The 26,690-nt window shown below is 49.8% G+C and overlaps 1 protein-coding gene across 14 annotated transcripts in view; it reads left to right on the top strand.

Moving 5' to 3' along the window:
* The window catches only part of LAMB3 (laminin subunit beta 3), a 207,982-nt gene that overhangs the window by 137,475 nt on the left and 43,817 nt on the right, over positions 1-26,690 (top strand). For all 14 annotated transcript variants that reach the window (XR_010114547.1, XR_010114546.1, XR_010114548.1 and 11 more), the window contains 15 exons: positions 7,934-8,048; positions 8,601-8,674; positions 12,026-12,217; positions 13,569-13,632; positions 13,922-14,115; positions 16,267-16,387; positions 17,151-17,339; positions 18,895-19,050; positions 19,510-19,706; positions 20,109-20,220; positions 21,062-21,440; positions 23,058-23,218; positions 23,333-23,553; positions 23,840-24,037; positions 24,339-24,483. Coding sequence is in view for 6 of the 14 variants with exons in the window: in XM_063613110.1 (XP_063469180.1) it covers positions 7,934-8,048; positions 8,601-8,674; positions 12,026-12,217; positions 13,569-13,632; positions 13,922-14,115; positions 16,267-16,387; positions 17,151-17,339; positions 18,895-19,050; positions 19,510-19,706; positions 20,109-20,220; positions 21,062-21,440; positions 23,058-23,218; positions 23,333-23,553; positions 23,840-24,037; positions 24,339-24,483 (2,518 nt within the window). In the remaining 8 variants the exon portion in view is untranslated. The remainder of the gene's footprint in view (positions 1-7,933; positions 8,049-8,600; positions 8,675-12,025; positions 12,218-13,568; positions 13,633-13,921; positions 14,116-16,266; positions 16,388-17,150; positions 17,340-18,894; positions 19,051-19,509; positions 19,707-20,108; positions 20,221-21,061; positions 21,441-23,057; positions 23,219-23,332; positions 23,554-23,839; positions 24,038-24,338; positions 24,484-26,690) is intronic.

Here is a 26,690-nt window from a genome sequence, read left to right on the forward strand (position 1 = left end):
AAGGCGTGGATGAAAATGTCTGTGATTCTGTGATGCTTCCCCGCCCTCATTTACTTCTGTGCTATCCGTGGGCCTCATTTGAAAAATGGGCTTCAGTGGTTGTCATGAGCACTCTATAAAAGAATGTGTAAAGTGACCACCAGCATGGTGCCTGGCAGATGCAAACTGTTCTATCCAACCCTTCTCTCCTGCCTGCCTCCTAGTGGCTGCATCCACATGCAGAGGCTGCCCCATCTGTGAATCACACTCCTGAGCATTTCTTCCCTGATCAGGACATGCGTTCGCGTACCTCACTAAAATCCACCCATCCCTGGGCTGCCCTCCTCTGTGCCTCCCAAGGTGATCGGTGCCAATCTGACTTAGAGTGAGCTGTTGAAGAATCCACAGGCGGTCATGGTTAGTGAAGTCACCCCAGGCTGGGGGTGAAAAACTCCCTCATTCTGGTTCTGGTTCTGACACTGATAACAGGGATGTGACCTTGTGAAAGTCAGGGCTCTTCTCCAAACCACCATTTTTCCACGTGTGAAGTGAAGGAGTTGGGTTAGTCAACCTTTGCCGTTTATTCAGCTCTGGCCACTCAGCTTGCTTCTCAGAGACAGATGGGCTGTGTGTGACCCTGAGAGTCCACTGTTCTCTCTCAGGGCGTGTGAAGGCAGGGGCTGCACCATGCCCTTTGGTCATCTCCCGGATGGCACACATTCCTCAAGAACCAGCGGATTTGCCGGAAAGCTTTCCATCCCTGATTTCTGCTCCCGACAATGTCTCCTCCAGTGTTGTGTCTGCTCCCCTAAGTGCTTTATTTATCCCCCATTCCCTCCCTTTCTGGGGAAAAACTTAATTGCCCAGCTGCCTTAATAACAGTCTTACACAGCGCATTCCTCAGGTTAATTATCTATGTAAGCCAAACAGCTGTCATTTTTATCTCTTGGAAACAAGCTGAGGAACAGTAGCCAGTTGGAAGTCCCTCCTCTCTAATAAGCGCAGGCGCACATGCATGTATGTGCACCCTTATCCCCCTCCCCGCTGACACACACACTCCAACGACCACTGCCTTTCTTTGTTTGACAGTTGTCTGTTTTCTTGATTTTCAGGAAGGCTAATGCGTAGGCAGAGGATGTGTTTGTATATGTACTATGATCCCTGTACTCAATCCACAAGGGATTTTGAGTCTGCCTCTGACCAAAATATCTGCTTTTTTTTGGGGGGGAGACGGAGTCTTGCTCTGTCACCCAGGCTGGAGTACAGTGGCATGATCTCGGCTCACTGCAACCTCCGCTTCCCACGTTCAAGTGATTCTCCTGCCTCAGCTTCCCAAGTAGCTGGGATTACAGACATGTGCCACCATGCCCGGTTAAGTTTTGTATTTTTAGTAGAGACAGGGTTTCACCATGTTGGCCAGGCGGGTCTTGAACTCCTGACCTCAAGCGATCCACCCACCTTGGCCTCCCAAAGTTCTGGGATTATAGGTGTGAGCCACTGCCCCCGTCCCAAAATATCTGCTTTTTTGGTTCCCAGAAGCTCTAAGCAGGTCTAAAGTTTCCAGAGCTCTACATTGGGAGTTTACTGTTTTGGATGAAGCATTACTGAGTTCCTTATTTCAAACACAGACAACCTTGAGAAAAGCACCATATCAATCTATGACCCTACCATTCATCCCTCAGCAAGAGTATGTTTATCAGAAACTTAGATGTGACTTTTGCAAAGGGACCCACGAGACCCAGAATGAGTCTTGTTTTGAGGGGATAGAAGAAAATGGAAAGGGACGTTGTAGGGAAAAATTGCTATCAGAGAGAAGCAAAACTTGGGTTGGTGGAATGTGAGATTCTTGGGTCCTAATTGTTATGGGCTAAGGGGTAGGGCTTGTGGGGTTAAAAGCAGAGAGGAGAAATGTGAAATGGGAAGGCCCGAAGACAAACCTGGATGGCCTCACAACTTTGCCAGCCTGGCTTCTCCCTCCATTGCTTCTGGGGTCCAGGCCCGCGGAAGCCTCTGGGAACTATCTTGCAGACCTACCTTGCTTCTTTTCCTGGCCTACCCCATGCCTGTGTGGCCCTATGAGGGGCTGTAGCCATTGCCACTGGCAGGACCTGTAGAGGTCCCCTGCACACTAGCCAACTTTCTGCACTCAGGACCAGGGGACATCCCTCTTTCTGGAGATGTCTGTGCTGGAGTTGAGGTTGCCTTTCCAGGGTGGAGTGAAGCAGAAGAAGGGAGTTTCCCGGAAACCAACTCTGAAATTGTCAGTGGTTGCCAAGTGATTGTTATGTTCCTTGAATCAGAACAGCACCAGTATGCTAGGGAGGGGAAAAAAACAAAACAAACAAACAAAAAAAACAGCACAGGTAGTTTTGGAGTCAGACAGGTGGGACAAGAATCTGTGCTTCATCCCTTGCTAACTTTATGGGCTTGGACACATTTCTTAACTTATCACTTTCCTAATCTGCAAAATGGGGATACCTACCATTTGTAAATGTAGTATAGTTACCTCAGAGATTTTGGAAGGATGGAGTAAGATAATATATGTACACTGCTCAGGAGTGAGGCTGGTGCAGTGTAATTTTTGAGTGTGTAGCATATATCATCTCTATAATCAGCTTCAGAGAGTGATTTCTGAATTTAGTTAGGATAGAAATAACAGCTGTACTGAGTTAAGGCTTTGGTCAAAATTTCACTTCGTGATAAGGAAAAAGACAAAGTTGAAAGTATCTCACATACGGCTGTCCTCCCACCCAGCGCCTGCAGTAGGTGCTGACTTTTGATCTTCATTGCCAATATGCACTGACATAGAAATGCTGAGGCTTTTGAACTGCAGTGGGTTCTAATGGAGGCCTGGCTGACCATAGGCCTTGAGGATCCCCTTCTCCCTGTCCATATTGCTGGAAAAAGTGTTTCTCCAGGATAGCATCTGGTGCATGTCTTGTTTTTCTCTTGCTTTCTTTGTCTACTTGCTGAGAGTGCCTTTAACTTCTAGGCTGATGTGCTAGAGCAGGGAAGAATTCTAATAGCATGTTAGAACAAGATGGAACTTTATTATCTCATTCAACCCTTGCATTTCACCAATAAGAATGTGGAAGTGGAGGAAATGTATTTTCTTGAAGGCAGCTAGATTTTTTTTTTTTTTTTTGCTTTTGGCCCTGGCTGGTGGCCATGACCCGACCGTAGCTTCTTAGATGAACTCAGACAGCCCTCTGGCTTCCTCATGGGAGGGAGCTGGGCCATGCATAATCAGAGCCTGTTTTCCTATTTTCCCCCAGAATTAGCTCTGTATTTTGCGAAGGCTCAGAGTTTTTACTTGTGTGTGCCCTCCTTTTCCACCCATCTCCACCATGATTCAGGCCCCTGCTGGCTCTTGCCCTCTTGCTCCTTTGCCCTCCCCTGACTCTCTGGGAGGATTCATCTTCCAGCCAGACTGCTGAGCTTCTAGAAAGCTCTAGGATAAGGGAGAAGGCCTAGCCTTTCCAGCTGGAGAGCAAGCAGGAGCCAAACTGGCTGGAGGCCTGACAGGCTGAATTGATAATAGTACTGTGTCTCTGAGGTAATGCAGCCAGGAGAATGCCAGTCAAATGACCCCAGAGAGGGAGGCAGCTGCAGCAGAGAGCTGCCATCGCTGGGAGAGATGGGGGCACATCACATATGAGAGAGGAAGCACCTCACACTGAGAATCACACATGCACACGATGCTTACAAATGTGTGCACCCTACATATAAGCACACAAGAATAAAGCAGAAAGGGAAACTGAGGCCCAGAGGGAAAGGATAAATTAGCAGCTTGTCTTCATGTGGGCTTCTGCCATAAACTGCTCCATTTCAGGCTTCTGTCCTGCTAGCTCGTTGACAGGCTGAGCTACTTAAAATACCTGTCTCGCCTGTTGGCTTAGCTTGTCTCCGAGGATTGAGGTAAATTCCTCCTTTGGCTATGTTACTGTGATAAGCAGCACATAGTTTGTAAGCCTATGATGCCATCTGATCCTGCCATCAGTGCCTGCACACGTGGACAGAAGGAGAAGAAGGCATGGGTGCCCCAGATTATCCCCATGAAGACTGAGGGAGGAGCAGGGCAATAAACCCTGGCCATTTTTAGTTGGTTTTGTTTTATAATACTGTTTGCTCTCCTGAATATAAAAGTTAATATGTATCCAAGGTATAAAAGTTTAAACAAGCTGGGTGCAAGTGGCTCACACCTGTAATCTCAGCACTTTGGGAGGCTAGGGTGGGTGGATCATTTGAGGTCAGGAGTTCCAGACCAGCCTGGCCAACATGGTGAAATCCCGTCTCTACTAAAAATACAAAAATTAGCTGGGCATAGTGGCATGTTCCTGTAATCCTAGCTACTCGGGAGGCTGAGGCGGGAGAATCGCTTGAGCCTGGGAGGCAGAGGGTTGCAGTGAGCAGAGATAGCGGCACTGCACTCCAGAGTCTGGGTGAGAGAGTTAGACCCTGTCTCAAAAAACAAACAAACAAACAAAAAAGCTTAAACATAATAAATAACAGAGAAGGAAAAAAAGTTATCTATGATTCCACTACCCAGAGATATCAGGTTGAACTGTATTCAGTTGCCATTTTTGTAGGTCAAAATGGGTGAATATCAGCAACTTCATGTTTTCACTTAATATATTGGTGTATTTCCTTCCAAATACTTTACATTCCTTTAAATGGAAGTATATACATATATATATATTCACACACACACATATATTTGAGATTATAATGCATATGCAAGTGTATGCCCAGCTTTTTTTCATAAAAGATAGTATAATCATTTCTCCATGCAATTAAAATTTTTTCTCTAAACAGTGTTTTTAATAGTTACATAATATCCTGTCGTTTGGGAGTATCAAGGGCATTTCCGCAGTCTCCAGCTCCTTGTCCCATGGCCCAGGGAAAGAAAGAGCCTTGTTTCTGGCACTCTCTTGACCAGGGAAGGGCTGGACCAACTCCCAGCAGAGCTGAGGAGAAAGCTCTGGTGACAGGCGGCCGGAAGGCAGCTGGTCCTTGTCTCTCCTCAGGACATGTGCTGAGTGCAGACAGAGGACGAGAGTGGAAAAGTTTGTCCCTGAGAGGCTGGGAAGAGTATAAAGAAGGGCATGCTAACTGCCAGGGACCAAAATAGGGGTCTGGAGGGGAGTCAGGCTCTAGCAAGGGCCTTCTCTTGCCCAGAAAGGATTATTTTAAGCGCTCAGGTATTTCAGCCAGCCACAGGTCTCCAGTTTCTGTGGTAACTGAGCTGAGTCAGCTGGAGAAGCCCCGTTTCTTCCCAAAGAGCTCTCTCTGCCTTAGCCTTCCCTGTGATAAGCTTCAAGCTCGGACCAAGCCCTTCTTGAGGCTCGCTGCATGAGACAGAGCCTGCTACCCTTAGCATACTTCCCCACATCTTTGCCACTCAGCTAGTTTCGAGTGGAAGTGAGAGGATGAAAGAAGGGAGAAAGAGAGAGGAGAGGGACCCTTTCTGATGCTGACGTTGGGGATCAGTCAATAGCAAAGTCGTGTTGCCTTTTTGTGCCTCAGCATTCTCCTCTGTAAATGGGGCTGATACTACTTACCATGTAGGGTTATTGTGAGATTTAAGTAGGTTATTGCATTGAAACTACCAAGGACTCCTCTGCACATGGTTGTACTCCATCACTTACTATTGATGCTTTATTACCTACTCACTCTCCCACCCCTCCTTTCAAACTCCCTGAGTGCAGGAAGGGAATGCCTAATAATAATGCTATTGCCTTTACTGAAAATTTGCTATTCATTTATTCAAGAAGTATTTAGTGAGGGCCTATTATGTGCTAGGTATTTTTCTAAGCACTGGGAATACAGCAGTGAAGGAATGCAAATTCTTGCCCTCATGGAGTATACATTCTAGAAGAGGGAGGCAGACAATATACAAATAAATAAATAGTAAATATACAATGTGTCAAGTGGAGATATGTACTATGAAAAAATATAACAGGGCAAGGGAATGCACAGTGAGTGGTGGGAGGTGGGGCAATGGGTGCTACTTTATTTTATTTTATTACTTTTTTTTTTTTTTTGAGACAGAGTCTCGCTCTGTCGCCTAGGCTGGAGCGCAGTGACACGATCTCGGCTCACTGCAACCTCTGCCTCCTAGGTTCAAGTGATTCTCTTGCCTCAGCCTACCGAGTAGCTGGGACTACAGGCCTGCCACCATGCCCAGCTAATTTTTGTATTTTTAGTAGAGACAGGGTTTCACCATATTGGCCAGGCTGGTCTCGAACTCCTGACCTCGTGATCTGCCCACCTTGGCCTCCCAAAGTGCTGGGATTACAGGCGTGAGCCACCACACCCCACCAATGGGTACTACTTTATAAAGGGCTTATGTGCCAGCTGTTATTTGAGCCTTAAACACCCAAAGAATGAATGTTTAATAAAGCATTTTTGGACATGCCAAGGGCACCTCCAAGCACTAGGAAGGGTGGTAGTTCTCTTCATTTGCAGACTGGGTGAGAGCTGGAAAGTGGAGTGGGAAGCAGAGGCCCAGGGAACCAAGACACCTGGCTCCCCTCTTTGCTCTCTCCTGTTGCAGGCTGTGCCGGTTTTGGAGAGGGAAGATGGGTGTTGGGCAGGGAGGTTCTATCACTCAAGGCATAGGCCCCACACATCCACTCACACTCTTTGGGTTGGTTCTTTGTTCTGGTGAGTGGAGGCTTAGAGGAAAGCAGCGGTACAGGGTGTGTGGAGGAACAGATTTCCCTACCCAGAAGGACCCGCAGGTCCAGGAGGTTCTTGTCCAAGCCTTGCATCTACTTGTGGGTAAATCCGGAGCCCTCTGGACAGTATGGTTTAAGCTGCGCACAGGGTTTGGGATCACGGCTACTCAGAGAAAACAGATTTTATGTGTGTTATATGGGGGAGCTGGGAAAAGGTCATGTTATCTGTGTGTGTGTGTGCGTGCGCATGCGTGTGTGCATGTGCACGCGTGTGCGTGTGTATGTGTATATGTATGCACATAGGCACAAGCTAAAAGAACAAGGGATATGTCGCCTCTCTGGCCATGCTCTTTTTCTTAGTGATCCTTACTCTGCCATGAAACCTATGGGGTTCAGTTCTGGCTCCTGACTCATTCCAAGAGATAAGCACAGGCCAGCTTACTGGGGACCTCCCCAGTGAGGCCGGTTGCTCTCCTGTAGGTAGGGAATACCGAACCTGAGAAAGATCCTCAAGCCCCAGATGTCACTGCTGGAAGGCCTTAGAGATCATTTGAATGTCACTAGAATTTTGGCTCCCTGAGGGCAGGACCTTTGTTTTGTTCCCTATTATAACTCCAGAGCCCAGAGTAGAGTCTGGCACATAGTATATGCTAAATAAGCATTTGTTGGGTAAATGAAAAGCTCTAGCTCAATCCCCACTTAATTTATGGAGGAGAAAGTTAAGCCTAGGAAGTAGAGGTGACAGAGCTAGGACCGTAACTCCACATTTCCTTGTCCTCTTTTGGAGTCCCCTCTCTCTGATCCTTAAAACCCCAGAATTTCCCAGGCTGCCAAGGATTGAATGAGGTAAGCTATAAAACTTTCCAGCCTGTGCCTAGTATGTAGTAGATGCTCAATTAATGTGAATTTCTCCCTCCGCCTTTTTTTTTTTTTTTTTTTTTTTTTTTTGGCCTTGGCACTTTTCTCAAGTTTCTCTGCAAGGCAATATCATATACTCAAGTATTTTTTCCCACCTTGTACCTCTTCTCCATTCACACATCTATTCACTATTCACTTGCTATGTGTTAGGAGGGACACAAAGGAATTAAAAGATGACCAATTAAAAGATGACCAATAGCCCTGTTTTAAGAGATTAATCCTTCAAGTGTATTAATAAAATTAGTGATTCATAAGGGCAGGATTTCCACAGAGGAGATATGCTGGGATCTCAGGACGCAAGGGGGAATTCTATCAGGACCCCACCTCTGAGTGTCTGCTATCTCCCTCTCCCACAGTGGCAGATGAAATGCTGCAGGTGTGACTCCAGGCAGCCTCACAACTACTACAGTCACCGAGTAGAGAATGTGGCTTCATCCTCTGGCCCCATGCGCTGGTGGCAGTCACAGAATGGTGAGCATTTGCCATCTACGGGAACTCAAACTGTACAGCCTCCACAGGATGAGGTGGATGGCATGTGCCCTATAACCCTTTGGGTTTCCCAGGCATTTCTTATGGTGGTATGACATGGGTGATTGACAAGAAGAACCTTTCTGCCTCATATTTGGGGTCTGTTGGATGTTATGGTAGAAGAATTTATTGGAGGTGAAAGAAAGGGTGTGAGGAGAGAGGAATGTCTTTATTTCCCTCCACTCAGTGTCAGTGGGTGGGCTTGCAGAATTAAGCTTTGGGAAAAAGTCTGTGTGGAACAGACAAGTTGGAGCTCTCCAAAGTATTGTAGACATCAGGTGATGGTGGGAAGGAAACTTAGCCAAAAACAGATAGGATCTTGAATAGATAACATAAGCAGAAACATACCACTCCCCACTCCTCTCCAAGAGGGAGTTTGGAAAATCAAGGTTAGAGAGTTTCTGACTTCCTAGAGCCAGTCTAGTCCAGGGCTTCCTTCAGGGCTGGGGAAGTGGACAGTCTCTGGCTGACAGTTTCTACTTTTTGTCCTTCCAGATGTGAACCCTGTCTCTCTGCAGCTGGACCTGGACAGGAGATTCCAGCTTCAGGAAGTCATGATGGAGTTCCAGGTATGCCTCCTGGGGGTGGCAGTCGATAGGAGAGGGGCTCCTGGGCCATGTGGACGTGGAGCCATGGAGGACCACAGTGTCCTTGTCTCTCTGGGCTGGGGCAACACTCACCATGAGCCTATATCATGGTGACAGCAGAGGACTCGCTCCTGGGCAAAAAGTGGCACCTCCGGGCTCCCTGTCTTGGCCGTGCAGTGGTTGCATATCCTCTTCCTCTCTCATTCTCCACCCTCGACCCATCTAATTAATTCAGTTCTGCCAAGTACCAATACTACTAGGCCCGGTTGCTTGTTGTACAGTTGTGTATTCTTGGTATACTCTGTTTTAATAACTTTGCATATTAGATTGAGTTTAACAAGCAGCCAAGAACTTGCCTATCCAACTAACTGATGGATATTCCTTTGGAGCAGCTCTCTTGGTGGGCAATCTACTCATTCAGCGCCATTACTTCTCAAAGCACTTTCAGATTCTGCCTTTAGAATAGCCTTCTAGATACTTCTTTTGGATGAAACATTTTCATTTAATTGCCATAGGTCAATTTTTTCTTTTCAGAGATGATTTGGTTTTATTCTTTCTACAGAAATAGTCAGATATTCAATGATCAAATTTGGTTAATAAGATTAAATGATTAGGAAGGGAGATATAATTTTTAGGAGTTAAAATGAGCTTGGAATAAAAAGTAATAGGACCTAATTTCTTACATGACTGAAGAAGTTGGCTGTAAGAGCCTCGCCCCATCTAAAGGTCAAAAATATTTTGAGAAATGCCAGCATTGTTTGAATAAATGCCCAGTCACTAAAGTTGGCAACTTTGAAGGGCAGCATATTCATTTGATGGACAGTGTTAAATAGTCTCCTCACTTTATCATCACTCACCTGCTCATTTATTTGTCAATTTTTTTTGTTGTTGTTGTTTTTTTTTTTTTTTTTTTTTTTTTTTTTTTGAGACGGAGTCTTGCTCTGTCGCCCAGGCTGGAGTGCAGTGGCGCAATCTCGGCTATTTGTCAATTATTTGTGAGCACTTATTGAACACTGATTACACGTTAGGCTTGGTGTCGGATATTAGGGATATAAAGATGAATACAACTAAATCACAGTCTTCAAGCTGCTTTCACCATAGCTGGGGAAGTCAGTAGTGAGAGAGTGCAATGTGTGCTCTGATGTTGGTAAGAAGGGGTGCTGGGAGCCCAGAATGGGGCTCTCGCATGGTCTATCTTGGGAGGGCTTGTAGGGAGTGCACCCAGGGGAAGATGAACTTTCATAGACCAGTAATGGCCCGGTGAAGGGCAATGTTTATTCCAAGAAAACAGAACCGTAAGCACAAGGGCTGGGAGGCAGGCGGCAAGAAGGTGAGGTATATGACTGGGGTTGGGGGCAAGGGAATGCACACAGGGTCTGGAGGGTAAAATGTGCTTGGTGGCAAGAGGCGGGGATGTGGAGGGCTGAAGACTGCTGTGAGATGAGTTTCCAGCTGTACACAGGGGGAGGGGAGCAGACTGAAGATTCACCATTCGTTCAACAAATATGTGCTTAACACTGATGTGCTAGGTGTTGGGGGTCCGCCTGTGAACCACAGACAGTAGGGGCTACAGCCTGGTTTACTGAGTCTCAACCAGGGGCACTATTTTGCCCTCCCCTCTCCCCCAGGGGATATCTGACAATTTCTGGAGACATTTTTGGTTGTCATAACTATGGGTATGTAATGATAACTGATGGGTAGAAGTCAGGGATGCTGTTCACCAGGCTACAGTGCACAGGACAGCTCCTAGGACTAAGATTTCTCCAAATCAATACTTTAACAGTGAGAATGGTTGAGAAATCCTGGTCTCACAGGAAAACAATAAAAAGCAAGAAACCAACAAGTAAATAATTGGAAATCGTGGTGACATTTCTGAAGGAAACAAGATGCTGAAATAGAAAATAATGGGGCAGGGTGGGGTGGGCCGGACGTGAGCAGGAAGATGCACTTCAGTCAGGTATCAAAAGATCTGTACCAGGAAATGACCTTTAAGCTGAGAACAAAAGACGAGAGGGAACCCACCAGTGGGAGGAGCATTCCAAGCAGAAAGACTGGACAAAGGCTCTGAGGAGGGACTGAGCTTGGTTTAGGGCTTGAAGAGAGGAGGTGGCCTGAGAGGAGGCAGGGCCCAGGGAGCCTGGGACCTCTTCAGTCATGGTCAGAAGTTCCGATTTCGTTCCAGAATAGTATTGGAGGATTTTTAGCAGAGGATTGACAAGGCCTATTTTATGTTTTAAGAAGATGACCAGCCTGGCCAACACGGCAAAACCCTGTCTCTGCTAAAAATATGATTAGCTGGGTGTGGTGGCTCACACCTGTAATCTCAGCACTTTGGGAGGCCGAGGCGGGTGGATCACTTGACGTCAAGAGTTCAAGACCAGCCTGGCCAACATGGTGAAACCCCATTTCTACTAAAAATACAAAAATTAGCAGGGCATGGTGGTGTGCGCCTATAATTCCAGCTACTCAGGAGGCTGAGACATGAGAATCGCTGGAACCTGGGAAGTGGAGGTTGCAGTGAGCCGAGATTGTACCACTGCACTCCAGCCTGAGTGACGGAGTGAGGCTCTGTCTCAAAACAAACAAACAAACAAACAAACAAACAAACAAAACCAGAAGATATGACTAAGAGTGAACGTGGGGAGAGGGGAAATCAGATGAAACTTACTAGGGAGATCAGGCAGGAGGGGACCCTGAAGCTGGAGAGACATGCCTGGGCCTGGTTCAGTATCTGCTTTGGAGGCTGAGTTTATAGACATGTAGTTCCAGGAAGTTGTTCAAGCTGGGAGCTGTCAGCATAAAGACCACATTTAAAGCCACCCAAAATGGATGAAATCATTTTGTAGGAGGGAGCAGGGACTCAATATGTCATGCTAAGGTGCTCAGATTATATCATGAGATCAATGCAGACTGATTGAAGCTCTCACAGATCAGATAATCACCCAGGAAGAGCTCTCTGGTGAGTGGGGAACGTGGTTTGGAGGGCCAGGACAGAGGAGGCTGGACATGAGTTCTAGGAGAGAGACAGACAGAGAGAGGGAGAGAGACAGAGAGAGAGAGAATAAAAAATGGTCAACTGTGGGAAGTGTAGGAGCAGGGGAATGTCTAGCCTGGAAGCCTGGCTAGGGATCACTCCTGGAAGGCAGATCCTGGGAGAAACTTCTGTGGCCTGTGGTATGCCAGGAGGTTTGGACCCGAATGCTCCTGAGCCCACTTGCTCCCGCTGGGCCCCCTTTCTCCCCAGTTCACTGGAGGAGCCTGTCTCTCTGCTTTGTGTCTCCATGGGGCACAGCCCCAGCGCCTCCCCTCTGCACGCTGCCCCTGTCTCCGCAGGGGCCAATGCCCGCCGGCATGCTGATTGAGCGCTCCTCAGACTTCGGTAAGACCTGGCGAGTGTACCAGTACCTGGCTGCCGACTGCACCTCCACCTTCCCTCGGGTCCGCCAGGGTCGGCCTCAGAGCTGGCAGGATGTTCGGTGCCAGTCCCTGCCCCAGAGGCCTAATGCACGCCCAAATGGGGGGAAGGTAGGTAGAGGGAATCCTGAAAAGTGGGCCTGGGGAGAAGTCCCTGATGTCCCACTGTTCACACAGCCACACGGACTCTTGAGAAGGGACGGAAACACCCTCACCAGCTCCCCTTACTGACTTTCCTGAATTTCCCCCCAGTAATGACCCCTGTGGCCACCCTCGAAACATTTGCTGCTTATCCTCTTTGCTGAGGAGGGATATTTCAGCAACAGCTTGGGGCCACCACATAACTCACCCCTGCTTTCTCACTCACCCCTGCCCTCTTCCACAGCCCCCTCCCCCGTGACTCATTGGCTCATCCCTCTAGTGGGAAGATGAAATCGACCCTACTTTTGTGTGAGGACTTTGGGATGGCTAGTTAGATGCAAGTGAGCAAATTACACAAATTTCATTTCACCTTGGTAGGGTTTAATGCAAAAATAAACATTTTCAGTTTAATCTATCCATCTAACCCAGCCTTAGCCCTTGGAGGGAATTCTGGTATAACCCAGAGCCCAAATTCTCCTGAGCTTAAACCCTGAGCTAGAAATAAGAACCTGCCTGAAGAAACACTCAGAATGTTTCTCCCTAAGTCCTCCCAACGTGGGTCAAATTCTTTCATAACTGCTTTTCTCCATCCCCTGGCAGAGGAGGCTGTAGTTTCTCTTCTCCTTTCCCTGGCTGAGACACAGGTGAGCCCTCAGAGCTGCTCTCATGTGGACCAACGCTCAGAGTGGGGCCCTCTATGCAGGCCATGCAACTCTTCCTTTGGGTTTAGCAGTTCCTCCTTGGTTATACCCTTACCCAAATCTATATTAACCACATTCTTCACACACCAGATAAGAACGCAGGACTTTTTCCTAATTTGTGGAGGGCTGATGTGAAAACTCTTCCTGAGATATGTAGATGATGAGTGGGTTTTATTTTTTTTTTTAATAAATCAAAAGCATAGTTGAAATTGGGATTGTCCAGAGTGCTGTGGTCACCTACATTCACGCATCCTTGGGTTTTAGATTTCTCACTCATCCTGAGTCATCAGAAAATTAGTATCTCCTAAACCCTCATAAGTAGATGATATATCTTACCATACTTTTTGATCCAGGAAACTCAGGAAATTCTTAGGATACTTGTATTTTCAACTGGGGGGTGGGTGGGTACACACACACACACGCACACACACACATTTAGGGCCCAGTGATCATCTTTCTCTCCCATAGCAGATGACAAGCCTCGTAGCCATGGTCTGTCTCAGGTTCCAGGTAACAAGGACTTCAAGTGTGAGGCATATAATGGAAAGGAAGGTTTCTTCTGAACTCAGGGCACACTATTTGTCTCTTCTTCAGCGCTTCTCTTTCCCTTCCCTCTGTAGGTCCAACTTAACCTTATGGATTTAGCATCTGGGATTCCAGCAACTCAAAGTCAAAAAGTTCAAGGTCAGTGTGGCTACTCCTCTTGTCCATGGAACTATGGGTGGGAAAGGAAACAGAGTTGGAGCCCAGGTCATGGAAATTTCCTGGTCTTTCATGTTTTTGTCAACGTGGTTGGGGATTTAATACTTGCCCTGCTTGCCCCATAGGGATATTGTCTGTGGAATGCTATGGGATGTTTGAGATCTGGAGAGGATGACCCATGGTATCACATATGAAGGAGACTCTATGTGCCTCTAACTTCCTTTATTTTCCATTCTGCAACCCCTCCCTCCTTGCTGTTTGGCCCTCTCAGAGCTGGGGGAGATCACAAACTTGAGAGTCAATTTCACCAGGCTGGCCCCTGTGCCCCAAAGGGGCTACCACCCTCCCAGCGCCTACTATGCTGTGTCCCAGCTCCGTCTGCAGGGGAGCTGCTTCTGTCATGGCCATGCTGATCGCTGCGCACCCAAGCCTGGGGCCTCTACAGGCCCCTCCACCGCTGTGCAGGTAATAGCCTAGGGTGGGAAGGGGAGAGGAAGGGGGCAGGACCAGGGCAGACTACAGACATTCTTGGGGCTCCTGTAAAGCAGGAAGGGCAGTAAATCTAAGACTTGGGTATTTAATACTTCAGCAGCAACAACAAAAAATCTAAGTGGTTTTCATTCCAAAAATCAGAATCGTTTAGTACTTCTTTAGATCTGCTTCCTAATTTGAGATGATTTTCATTTCATTTACATAAGTGTGGAAATTGGGAGGGAGTTTAAAGCAATGATTCTCAACCCTCGTTATGCATTATAATTTCACTGAGAGCTAAAAATGTTGCCCAGCCCTCCACCCTAAGATATTCTAATTTTATGATTGGTTTTTAAAGCTCCCAGGTGACTCGAATGTACTGCCAGGTCTGAGAGCCACTGGTTTAGGGATTTTAAAGTCTCATCTAGTGGTGAGATATGGGGCAGGGTGAGAGACCAGTGTTTAGTACAGATGCTAAGTCTACCCTAGACCAGGCGGGTTGGCTTCAGCAGGGATGGGAGTTGAGAAGTACCAGTTTAACAAGCCCTCCCCTCCCAAGGGATTTTGCTGTGAAACCAAACTTGAGAACCACAGGTAGAGAAGAGAGAACCTTGAGCAAAGAAGCAGAGGGACCCAACAGGGGAGCGTGACAGCCGTCCTAGTGATGGGGGACAGGAGGAAATCATGTAAGATGGCCTGGGCAGGAAATAGAGGTGGCACAAGCCTCAGCTGGCATTCTTCTTTCCACTTCTGGGCCAACTTCTGCCCCAGGCTGCAGAGGTGTGCAGAGGGAGGCCAGCTCAGGGAGTGTGTCATCTGTCAGGGCCCATGAGACATATTCCTAGAACCCGAGGCTGAGTGATAACGGAGGGAATACAACATGCTATGACATGACGAGGTAGGAGGGAGCCACCCAGCCCTGGTGGTCCTCAAATCTGGCTGTGCAGTGGAATCAGCACTTTTAAAAGGTGCCACTGCCTGGGCCTCATCCCTGCGATTCAGACAGAATTGGGTCTGGACCTTGGCATTTTAAAAAATGCTCCCCAGGTGACACTGAGGTACAGCCAGTGTTGAGATCTATGGAATTAGAGGGACCAGGGGGGCATTATGAGAGAGGTGCCATTCTAGCTGGAGCCTAGCTGGGAGGATTTTGTGAATGAATACAGAGAGAAGAGAATTCTAGGCAGAAGAAAAACCATTGCTAAAGGCCAAAAGGTGGAGAAAGTAGGGCTTGCAAGGCCGGGCGCGGTGGCTCACGCTTGTAATCCCAGCACTTTGGGAGGCCGAGGTGGGCGGATCACGAGGTCAGGAGATCGAGACCACGGTGAAACCCCGTCTCTACTAAAAAATACAAAAAATTAGCCGGGCTTGGTGGTGGGCGCCTGTAGTCCCAGCTACTCGGAGAGGCTGAGGCAGGAGAATGGCGTGAACCCGGGAGGCGGAGCTTGCAGTGAGCCGAGATTGCGCCACTGCACTCCAGCCTGGGTGACAGAGCAAGACTCCATCTCAAAAAAAAAAAAAAAAGAAAGTAGGGCTTGCAGAGGGAGCAGCTAGAAGTTCAGCTTGCTATGCTGTCAGCAGGGCATGGGAGCTGACAATGCAGCTAACATGATACAGGTCCTTGAATGCCAAGCTGAAGGTGTTGGGCTTAATTTGGAAGGCAATTAGCACACAATAGCTGTTCTATTTTTATACCTTAATGAGTCTAGTGACAGTTCATCACAATAGTTCCATTAGCCAAACAACTGTAGTCATATATTGTTGGAATAGAAATCTCCAGAGGGCCCCACCAGCTTCTGGATCCCACAGTTTGCCAAGGGTGTCTGAGCACCTTCCAAGCGCTGCCTCTGACTGGGTGTCAAGGAGGTGTCCAAGTGCAAGCAGCGAGCTTGCAAAAACCTCACCAGGGGAGCAGTGCGGGCACACACATGTACACACACACGTGTGCTCATATGTGCAGAACAATGGCAGACAGTTTCACAGGAGCTGGGTGAAGTCTGCAGCATTCAGAGGAAGCGTCCTGGAAGGGTTGGGATCTGAGCCAGATCCTGAGTGGTGCACAGAGGGTCAGAGGGGAGCAGGCAGGTCCATCCCTGGGGCGCTTCTTTGTTGATTACTCCTGATGGCTGATGGTCCCCCTCCCAGGTCCACGATGTCTGTGTCTGCCAGCACAACACTGCCGGCCCAAATTGTGAACGCTGTGCACCCTTCTACAACAACCGGCCCTGGAGACCTGCAGAGGGCCAGGACGCCCATGAATGCCAAAGTAGGAGCTTTGGATCACCCCTCCCCTGTAGGGTCTGGGTCGAGTGCTGGCCCCTCTAGGACTCAATGATCTCACCTGGGATGCAGGGGGATCCAGTCTTTCTATATGAATCTAAACTGAATTGCATCGTTACAATTCAAGCTCTCCTGGCTCTGTGAGGATGGAGACAGTATTTGGGTGACATCCTCCCACTGTCCCCTGTCTCCTCCTCAGCCAGGCCTGGAGGGACCATGACTTGGCCGATGCTTCTGATTCCATGTGACTTTCATGGTATCCCCAGAGCCTGCTTCTTCTGGCCTCTCCAGTTGCTTTTCCCTGTTTAGGACATATCTGGTTTTTCTATTGTCATTTTTCCTACTTCAAATGGCTCCCTAGAATCAGGGCCTTTGTTTACATAAATGAGGAAGACAGAGATTCTCATCCCGGAGACAGGCAGTGACCCAGGAGGAGAGCAGTGTTGGCAATGGGAGGGTTGGGGATAGAGCATTCAAAGGGCTCTTTCTTTGGCCCAACATGGCCACTGTTCTTGGGTTTATTCCAACAGTAGGAATCAGTAAGGCTGAGTTCTTATTCTCCTCTGCTTTTTTATTGGTCATGTAACCTTAAATAAGTTATACTAACCTCCCTTGGCCTCAGTTTCCCCACTTCCCTGTCTTGATCTTCTTGCAGAATTGTTACAGATGCCAATGAGCTTTTGTGGAGCATGCTCTGTAGATAGCAAAGGTGTGGGTCAGATGTCAGCCCTGGGACTCTCTTTTTCCAGGGTGCGACTGCAATGGGCACTCAGAGACATGTCACTTTGACCCCGCTGTGTTTGCCGCCAGCCAGGGGGCATATGGAGGTGTGTGTGACAATTGCCGGGACCACACCGAAGGCAAGAACTGTGAGCGGTGTCAGCTGCACTATTTCCGGAACCGGCGCCCGGGAGTTTCCATTCAGGAGACCTGCATCCGTGAGTAGAGGCTCCGGAGACCCAGAGTGTCATTTGTCTGTTACTCCCCATCTCCTCTGGGTACAACAGAGTACGTGTTCCTGGGTACACCAAGGCCCTCACGGAGCATGAAAACGTGGCTGTGAGTCAGGATTTGTGGGAGATTATTTTAATTTAGCTGAGTATTACTTAGCATGTCACTTAACCTCTCTGGACCATCAATCAGACAATCAATCAAGAGATGGGCTTTATTTGGGGCATAGGGAAGAAAAAAGTAAACATAAGATACAGTTTCTGCCATCAGGGAACACACACACAGTTTGGCAATATAAACTATACACACCTGAAGAAGAGGGATGAAAGCACCTTTTCCATATGTATATGATCGCCTTTACCATGTTGTAATGAGGTTTGTGATTTAATTTTCTATTTCTCCCAACATTGAGAACTCCTCCATGGCAAGGATTATTTCTCACAACCTCTAGCCCTAGCACACTGACTGGAAAATCACTGATGCTCAGGGAGTGTTTGTGAATGTAATGGGAGGCAACAGGCAGAGGCAGCTTAACATGCCCACAAGAGCCAGCGACTTCATATAGGAGAGGGCTGCCTGGACTGAAGCAATCGGATTCGGGCAGGTTTAGTCAGAAAAGACTTTCTGGATGAAGGGGTCTTACATTTTGAAAGGTCTGAAAGAAGTCAGGGAGTGGGGGTTGGGGAAAGCTGAGTCACTTTCTGTTGATGTTTGTTTCTGGGAAGAGTGAGACAGAACTGAGTTTGATCTCTGTTTTTTCATGAACTTGTAATGAGAACTTAAATAAGTTATTTGACATATCTGAGCCTCGGTTTCCTGCTCTGTACAATGAGAATAATAATCTCCAGGATTATCAATGAAGATTACATGAGGCAACATGTGAGAGTTCCCAGTTCAGTGGTTGGCACAGAGTAGTTGCTCAGTAAGTAATGACAGCAAAACCCCTTCTATAGTACTCAGCATGTGCCAAATATGCTCCCCTGCTTTATGTTTACTCATTTCTTTCTCTCTCTCTTTTTTTTTTTTTTTTTTAATGGAGATGGAGTTTCTCTCTTGTTGCCCAGGCTGGAGTGCAATGGCGCCATCTCAACTCACTGCAACCTCCGCCTCCCAGGTTCAAGTGATTCTTCTGCCTCAGCCTCCTGGTAGCTGGGATTACAGGCATGCGCCACCGTGCCTGGCTAATTTTGTATTTTTAGTAGAGACAGGGTTTCACCATGTTGGTCAGGTTGGTCTCAAACTCCTGACTTCAGGTAATTCACCTGACTTGGCCTCCCAAAGTGCTGGGATTACAGGCATGAGCCACCACGCCCAGCCATTTACTCATTTATTTCTCATAAGAAGCCTATGAAGGCTGTATCATTATTTTTATTTTACAGACAAGGAAATTGAGGCACAGAGGGATTAAGTAACTTGACTAAGGTTGTGAAATTGAAATCCAGTGGTGGAACAAGGATTTGAACCAGGCAGCCTGGCTCCTGGAATCTGCTCTGAACTCTACTTTTCTTTGTTCATACTGCGGTGGCTGCTGTTGTCTTTCAGCCTGCGAGTGTGATCCGGATGGGGCAGTGCCAGGGGCTCCCTGTGACCCAGTGACCGGGCAGTGTGTGTGCAAGGAGCATGTGCAGGGAGAGCGCTGTGACCTCTGCAAGCCTGGCTTCACGGGACTCACCTACGTCAACCCGCAGGGCTGCCACCGTGAGTAGGGGGCTTGGCCCAGCATGACGTGGGGTGGGCTGCATGAGGCCCCCAGACCCACGGCTTGCCTTGCTCACTGTGCTCTCTTCAGAGGAAATCCCACTGCAGGGTAGACAGAGGGGGTGTGCCCAGGCCTTTGCCAGGAGTCCAGACTTCTTGCCTTCTTACCCAGCGCCAGCTGCTGTGCCACTGGCCTCCAGCAGGTGGCAGCACAGGTCCGAGTTGGAAGGTGGGACTGAGTCAGCCAGATGGAGGGTGGGCAGGCAGGCAGGCGGCTGAGCTGCCAGGTGGCTGGAACTGGTGGGACAGCGCAGGGGTCCTGTGAGTCAGCCATGTCATCTGCAGGGAAGGGCCCTGCCCAGTTCTCTTCCCAGGTGGGGCCCCTCCCTGGATGTGTGTCCTCTGGGGGTGAGTTTTTCATGGAGCGTCTGCCTGAGCTCAGCGGCTCTCCTCCTGCAGGCTGTGACTGCAACATCTTGGGGTCCCGGAGGGACATGCCGTGTGACGAGGAGAGTGGGCGCTGCCTTTGTCTGCCCAACGTGGTGGGTCCCAAATGTGACCAGTGTGCTCCCTACCACTGGAAGCTGGCCAGTGGCCAGGGCTGTGAACCATGTGCCTGCGACCCGCACAACTCCCTCAGCCCACAGTGCAACCAGGTACGAAGTGAGGGTGGTCCGGGGCCCCTCAGTGGGAGAGGGGTCCTGAGCACCAGCCTCTCTGCTGCCCCTCCGTGCTGCCCTTCTAGGCCTCTCCCCTGTCAGACTGGGCATCTTCTGTCCCCATTCTCATTTGGGGAAGTCACCAGATGTCCCTCCCTCTGTGGCTCTTGGCTGTCAGTAATACCATATGCACCACACCTTCTGAAGGGCCTACGCTGGGCCTTGACTTCCAGGCTCATCTCTGAGTGGGAGCCCTTGTTTTGTGGGCACAGCAGCTCTGGAGGTGGCCATGAGCCCTGGATTCTACCTGTGGACCAGGAATCTAGGACACAGTCCCTAACACCAGGGTAAGGCAGAGGCTGTGAGGCAGGGTCCACTGACGGTGCTCTCCCCACGCAGTTCACAGGGCAGTGCCCCTGTCGGGAAGGCTTTGGTGGCCTGACGTGCAGCGCTGCAGCCATCCGCCAGTGTCCAGACCGGACCTATGGAGACGCGGCCACAGGATGCCGAGGTGCATGCTCAAAGCCTGGGGGACGCTGAGGCTGTGGGGGCCGAGCATGCGAGTGGGCACATGGTGGGGGCGTGTAGGTCTGCAGCAGGGCAGGACGTCCTGTACTGATGCACGTGGTGTGGGCCTGGGCAGCCCTGTGAGTGCACACACTCCGGCCTGTTGGCATGGCCTCCAAGCCCCTGAGGTAGACCTATGCCCTGCTGTTCCTGTGTCCCCATGACATGCCAGTTGCTTTGCTTCCCACTTCCCTGAGAGAGAGAGAGCATTTCCCAGAAGCCATCTCCAGGGCAGCAGCAAGGAGGGGAGGCTGTTTCTTCCCTCTTCATAGATGGAGGAAGTGAGTCCTGAAGGGGAAAGGGTGTCGTTTCCCAGGGAGGCAGTTTGATGTTACCATAGGAGCACAGGCCTTGGAGTGTGCAGACCAGATTCTGGTCCCAGCTCTGCCCCTGCCTCACTGAGTGACTTTGAGGGAGCTGCTTCCCCTCTTTAGACTCGGTTTCCTCCTTTGAGGAAGAGGCATGCTGTACTTAACCTCTCTGTCCCTCAGGTGCCTCATATAGAAAAAGTGGGGAAACAAGAGTGCTAATTCCCAGAGTGGTGTGAAGATCAAATGAGTTAATGTGTGTGTGTGACTTTAAGTGGTGCCTGGCACATGGTAGGTGCTAAGTAAGTGTTTGCTTTCACTGCAGCTGTTACCATGGTTTTTATTCTGGCTGTGACTTCTGTTATTCTAAGTCATGTAGAAAGAGCCTCAGGTCAGACCTCCTCTTCAGGGCTCTCCCTGACAGCTGCTTCTGTCTCCCTGACCCCTGTCTCTGACTGTCATTTTTCTTGGCCCTAGCCTGTGACTGTGATTTCCGGGGAACAGAGGGCCCGGGCTGCGACAAGGCATCGGGCCGCTGCCTCTGCCGCCCTGGCCTGACCGGGCCCCGCTGTGACCAGTGCCAGCGAGGCTACTGCAACCGCTACCCGGTGTGTGTGGCCTGCCACCCTTGCTTCCAGACCTATGATGCGGACCTGCGGGAGCAGGCCCTGCGCCTTGGTAGCCTCCGCAATGCCACAACCAGCCTGCGGTCAGGGCCAAGGCTGGAGGACCGTGGCCTGGCCTCCCGGATCCTAGATGCGAAGAGTAAGATTGAGCAGATTCGAGCAGTTCTCAGCAGCGCCGCAGTCACAGAGCAGGAGGTGGCTCAGGTGGCCAGTGCCATCCTCTCCCTCAGGTAATTCCCTTTCCCCGCCAAGCATTTGGAAGAATTATGCTCCAGGGGTTCCTGTACCGGCACACTGGTCCTTCCTTACATTTGTACAGCGCATTACAGTTTAAAGGCATTTTCAGGGTGCTCTCTCTTTCAACCATTACAACAGTCCTGTGAGGTTGGTGTGGTTTTGCAGATGAGAAAACAGGCACAGAGAGGTGATGTGACAGAGCCACATGAGCACCGAAGGGCAGAGCTGGGACTCAGAACACAGTCCAGGAGCCCAAGCCCAGCGTTCTTTGAAGTGCCCAGTGCTGCCTGTAGGAGAGTCAGCCCTGGATTAGTCACCCTGGCGGAGGGCATCCGAGAGGCAGGGGCTCTAAAAATAACTTGCGTGTGGCTTTGGAATGGAAGTGGTCCCGTCCACACCCCCATCCCACCAGCAGAGGTGCCTTCTTAGTGAGGTTCAGTTCTGGAAGCTTCTATAATTAGTTTGCATTCCCTGAGCACTGGCTTTCTGACTGTACACAGAGCCATCCAGGTGTGTGAGTGGCGGGGAGGGAAAAGGCAGCCTGAGAAGAATGAAAATGGAGGCTCTGTGACTCATGATGTGCTAGAGCTTATGGCTGGGGGCCCCAGGAGAGGAACTCAAGCGAATATTGAAAACCAACCTTCTTTCCTATCCTTCTTTCCTATCCTTCCTTCCTTCCTTCCTTCCTTCCTTCCTTCCTTCCTTCCTTCCTTGCTCTCTCCCTTTCTCTCTTTCTTTCTTTCTCTTTACATAATTTTAGAGCATCTATTATGAACCAAGCATTGTACAAGGCATCGGGGATATTGAAATTAGTATGACATAGTCTTTGCACTCAAGAAGCTCGCACTGGGGAGGATGATGTGTAAATAGTAAACTATAATGTGACGCATGTTATAATGTGTCATGGCAGGCTTCACAGAGGTGCCTTCCTACCTAAGTCTCAGATTCAGGCAGTCAGTCCACCAGGTTCAGTAGGTTGGAAACACAGGCATGGAGGGGCATTCCATGGAAGGGCGTTCTGTGCCTGATCAAAGCCTGGAGGTGGAGAAGGTGAGGCTTGGAGGAGGGAGCTGGTGGTTGGGTTGGTGGAACTGCAAAGGGCACAGGGAGAGAGGACTCTCCAAGATCTCAGTGGCCAAGGGCCTGGGAGGTAGACTCTCTGCCTCCTTCAGAGAGGATGACCAGCTGGCAGCAGTGATGGGGTCTGGAGCTGAGTGGGAGGTGTGGACTGTGGAAGAGATTCTGGAGCTGCAGCTGTACAGGTGGTAGCTGAAGCCAGCCCGTAGAGAGCGAAGGAGGAGGGCATCAGGGCATTGCTCCTCATGGAAGCCAGAAGCTGGAAGAGGGGGAGGAGAATTGGGAATGTTGGGTCATGGAAGTCAAGGGAGGAGAGTTTTGTGGCTCCACCTGCGCATGGACAGAGAAAGGTTGTGCTCGCCGCCAAGCCTCTGTCCAGCGGAACCCCCTTAGCCTGTGGATTCTCTGTTCTGTTGCCTTTGCCCAAGGTCTCTGTTTGTTCTGACTCAGTAGCAGTTGCTCTAAGGGCATGGCTGCTCTGGGGATGCAAAACTGCCTCCTATATTTTAGTGTAAGCTCCTCTCCCTTCTAAGGCGAACTCTCCAGGGCCTGCAGCCGGATCTGCCCCTAGAGGAGGAGACGTTGTCCCTTCCGAGAGACCTGGAGAGTCTGGACAGAACCTTCAATGGTCTCCTCACTATGTATCAGAGGAAGAGGGAGCAGTTTGAAAAAATAAGCAGTGCTGATCCTTCAGGTGAGGAAAGGGGCACCCGGATAACCCCAGGCATGGGCACTGCTGTGGTGGGCATGCCACCCCCTCTCCCTCCTGCTCCTCCTCCATCTCCATTCCCCACGCTTTTCGCCACAGGAGCCTTCCGGATGCTGACCACAGCCTACGAGCAGTCAGCCCAGGCTGCTCAGCAGGTCTCCGACAGCTCGCGCCTCTTGGACCAGCTGAGGGACAGTCGGAGAGAGGCAGAGAGGCTGGTGCGGCAGGCGGGAGGAGGAGGAGGCACCGGCAGCCCCAAGCTTGTGGCCCTGAGGCTGGAGATGTCTTCGTTGCCTGACCTGACACCCACCTTCAACAAGGTGACTTGGGGCATGTCCCACTTCCTGGAGCCCACAGCCCAGCTTGTCACACACCAACTGCTACCACCTGTTTCCCATTAGGGCAGACCTGCCCCTGTGAGAACCCCACTCCCCCAGCCATCCCGACCCTTATGCCACTCACTGTGAGCTCAGTGGTTGCCAAGGAAACCAGTTTCTGGTCCTTGGTTGTCATGGAGATGTCTGGCTGTTGGTTTCCCAGGTGTGGGGTGGGATTGGTTATTGAAGGGCTTTAGGTAGCCTCTTTAACACCCCCATCTCTCCACAGCTCTGTGGCAACTCCAGGCAGATGGCTTGCACCCCAGTATCATGCCCTGGTGAGCTGTGTCCCCAAGACAATGGCACAGCCTGTGGCTCCCACTGCAAGGGTGTCCTTCCCAGGGCCGGTGGGGCCTTCTTGATGGCGGGGCAGGTGGCTGAGCAGCTGCGGGGCTTCAATGTCCAGCTCCAGCAGACCAGGCAGATGGTAAGTGTGGCCGAGGCGGGGTGGGCACAGGTAGGAGGAGGCAGACAGGATAGATCCCCCGAGCAAGTCAGAGTTCCCATTTTACACTAAAGTCCAGAGATTTTAGGTGACCTGCTTAAGGTGCCACAGCAAGTGCAAGATAGTTTTTTTTCTCTTTTACTAGACATCCACATATAAACTGGGTTGGTTACAAATGCTTCCTAGGTAGGTCTTGGCTTAGAGGATGATCCACAGAATCATGGGGCTGCTGAGAGGTTCCTTTGGGGCCTTACTCCTTCTGACCTAGAGTGTGTGTCAACAGATTAGGGCAGCCGAGGAATCTGCCTCACAGATTCAATCCAATGCCCAGCGCTTGGAGACCCAGGTGAGCGCCAGCCGCTCCCAGATGGAGGAAGATGTCAGACGCATGCGGCTCCTAATCCAGCAGGTCCGGGATTTCCTAACAGGTGAGCCCGGTCTCCACCCCCACCTTGGCTGCTGTTTCAGTCCTGCCTGTCCCCCATTCCCATGTTCAGTGCATCAGCCAGTCCCAGGCCTGCAACATCCAGGCCTCCACCTCTCCTTGGCACCATGGCCATGACCTTCTCATTCTCCCGTCTGCCCTTCCCACCCACTCCACTCCCTCGTGACCCATTCTCGTTCTCAACACAACAGCTGAAATATCTCTTTTAAAATGCACAAGTCAGATCACATCTCACTCCTGCTTAAAATCCTTCAGTGGCTTCACCTTGTTCTTGGAATGAGCTCTCAACTCCTATAGTGGCTACAGAGCCTGGCCTCTGTCCATCTCTTGGGAGTGACCTTGGGCTCCTGTCTGCTTTGTTCACTGACTGTCCTTGAACATGTTAGGCTCTTGCCTGCTTCAGGGATGTTTATTTGCTCTTTGTCTGCCTGGAATCCTCTTTCCAGGGCTGCTGCTTCTTGTCCTCTGGGTCATCTCCCCAGAGAGGTGTTTCCTGACCATCCGATCTGGTTGTCCCGCATCATCTTACCTTCCTTGCTCTGCTCACCCTCATTCAGTTGTCGACAAGTGGATTGTCACTTCACTAGAATAGGGACTCCAGGAGGGCAAGGATGGTTGTCTCTCTTGTTGACCACTGTGTCACCAGCACCTAACATAAGGCCAGACACAGAAAGACATCTGACATTGGTGGCATGAATAAATGAACCAGACACCCTTCCTCACTGCCCTGGGGAGTGAGGAAGGGCTGTACAATGGAAAGATCCCTAAATAGGACCCGGGAGACTCGTGTGACATTGGGCAGGCTGCTTTTCTCTTTGCCTCATCTTTTGCTTCTATAAATGGGAACGGTAGTATTTCACAAGTTTATTCTGAGGATCAAATAACTGACGTAAAATGTGTTTTGAAAAAGGAAAAGTGCCTCAGGAACAAGAGTTGATATTGTTAGATTTCTGGTTCCTGCCAGGTTATTTGCTTGGCTGGGAGCCCAGTTAATATGAGCCCAGGGCTTGGTGTAATGACAGTGGCTCCTCTTGCTACTATTACAGTGTTTTTGCCCCAGATAGGCCAAAGTCCCCTCCTGAGTGCAGATGGCAGATCAGAGAGGGGCAGGAAAGTTCTTCTGAGGTCTCATGACTTGCATAAGGCCACACCTGGGGAAAATATTACCTGGGGATATAGGGAGATTGTGCCCCACAAGCGTGGATGATGGGGAAGGTCAAGGTGTGGGGCTTAGGCTCACGGATAAGGGATTCTTGCCCCTGAGTCAAGTCCAGTGAGGCTGAATGGCCAGTCATCCTGCACTAATCTCAGCCAGGGCTCTGGTCTCAGTGGGTGGGAGGTGAGTTGGAATTCTCTCCTGCTGGGTGCAGCTGAGGCTCACATGAACAGACAGGGAGCTGCCAGGCCCCTTTTGTCCTCTCTCTTATACTTGTATCTCAGGTCAAGTCTCATGATGAGTCCAGGGTCAGAGAGAAAAAGCAGGGCCTGAGAGAGGCCTGGCCCCAGGGGGAAACCCAGGAAAATTTTCGGTAGTGGTGGGCTTGGACTCTGGTCTCCAGAGTCCTGGTGCAGAAGCCACTGAGCGCTGGCTGCTGTCGGATGTAGGGTCACAGTGTGGGAGGGAGAGTGGAAAGTCTGTGGAGGGAGGAGGAAACATCACCTTTCCCAGTTCTTCAAATGGAATTGACAAAATGAATAGTTAAGGCTTATTAAGTTCTGAGTCCAGGCACTGTTCCAAGGGCTTTGCATGTGTTACATCGTTTATTCCTGACTACGTGAACTAAGTACTCATTACTTCCACTTTGCACACAAGTCATCTAGGCACAGAGAGGTTAAGCAACTTGCCTAAAGGCGTCTAGCTTGGCAGTGGTGCAGGTAGGCTTCAAGCCTAATTGTCTGACTCTATCATTCACACCCCACTGCTTTACGTCATGGACACACACATACATACACACATGACAGTGTGCATACACAAACACACACTCTCTTGCCTCTTGCTTTTGCGAATGTTTTTTCTCTCTCTGGATTGTCTCCCCTCTCCCACCTCTGCAGACCCGTCTAGCTCCTGCTCATCCTCTAGGAATCTAAGCATCCCACTCTCCAGGCAGCCTCCCTGGACCTATCAGATGGCACTGGGGGCCCCTCCCATGGCCATGATAGCACCTGTGTTTACTCCGCTCACTCAAAGCT

The sequence above is a fragment of the Symphalangus syndactylus genome, chromosome 19 (assembly GCF_028878055.3).
Source record: "Symphalangus syndactylus isolate Jambi chromosome 19, NHGRI_mSymSyn1-v2.1_pri, whole genome shotgun sequence".
In the NCBI taxonomy this organism is placed as follows: domain Eukaryota; kingdom Metazoa; phylum Chordata; class Mammalia; order Primates; family Hylobatidae; genus Symphalangus; species Symphalangus syndactylus.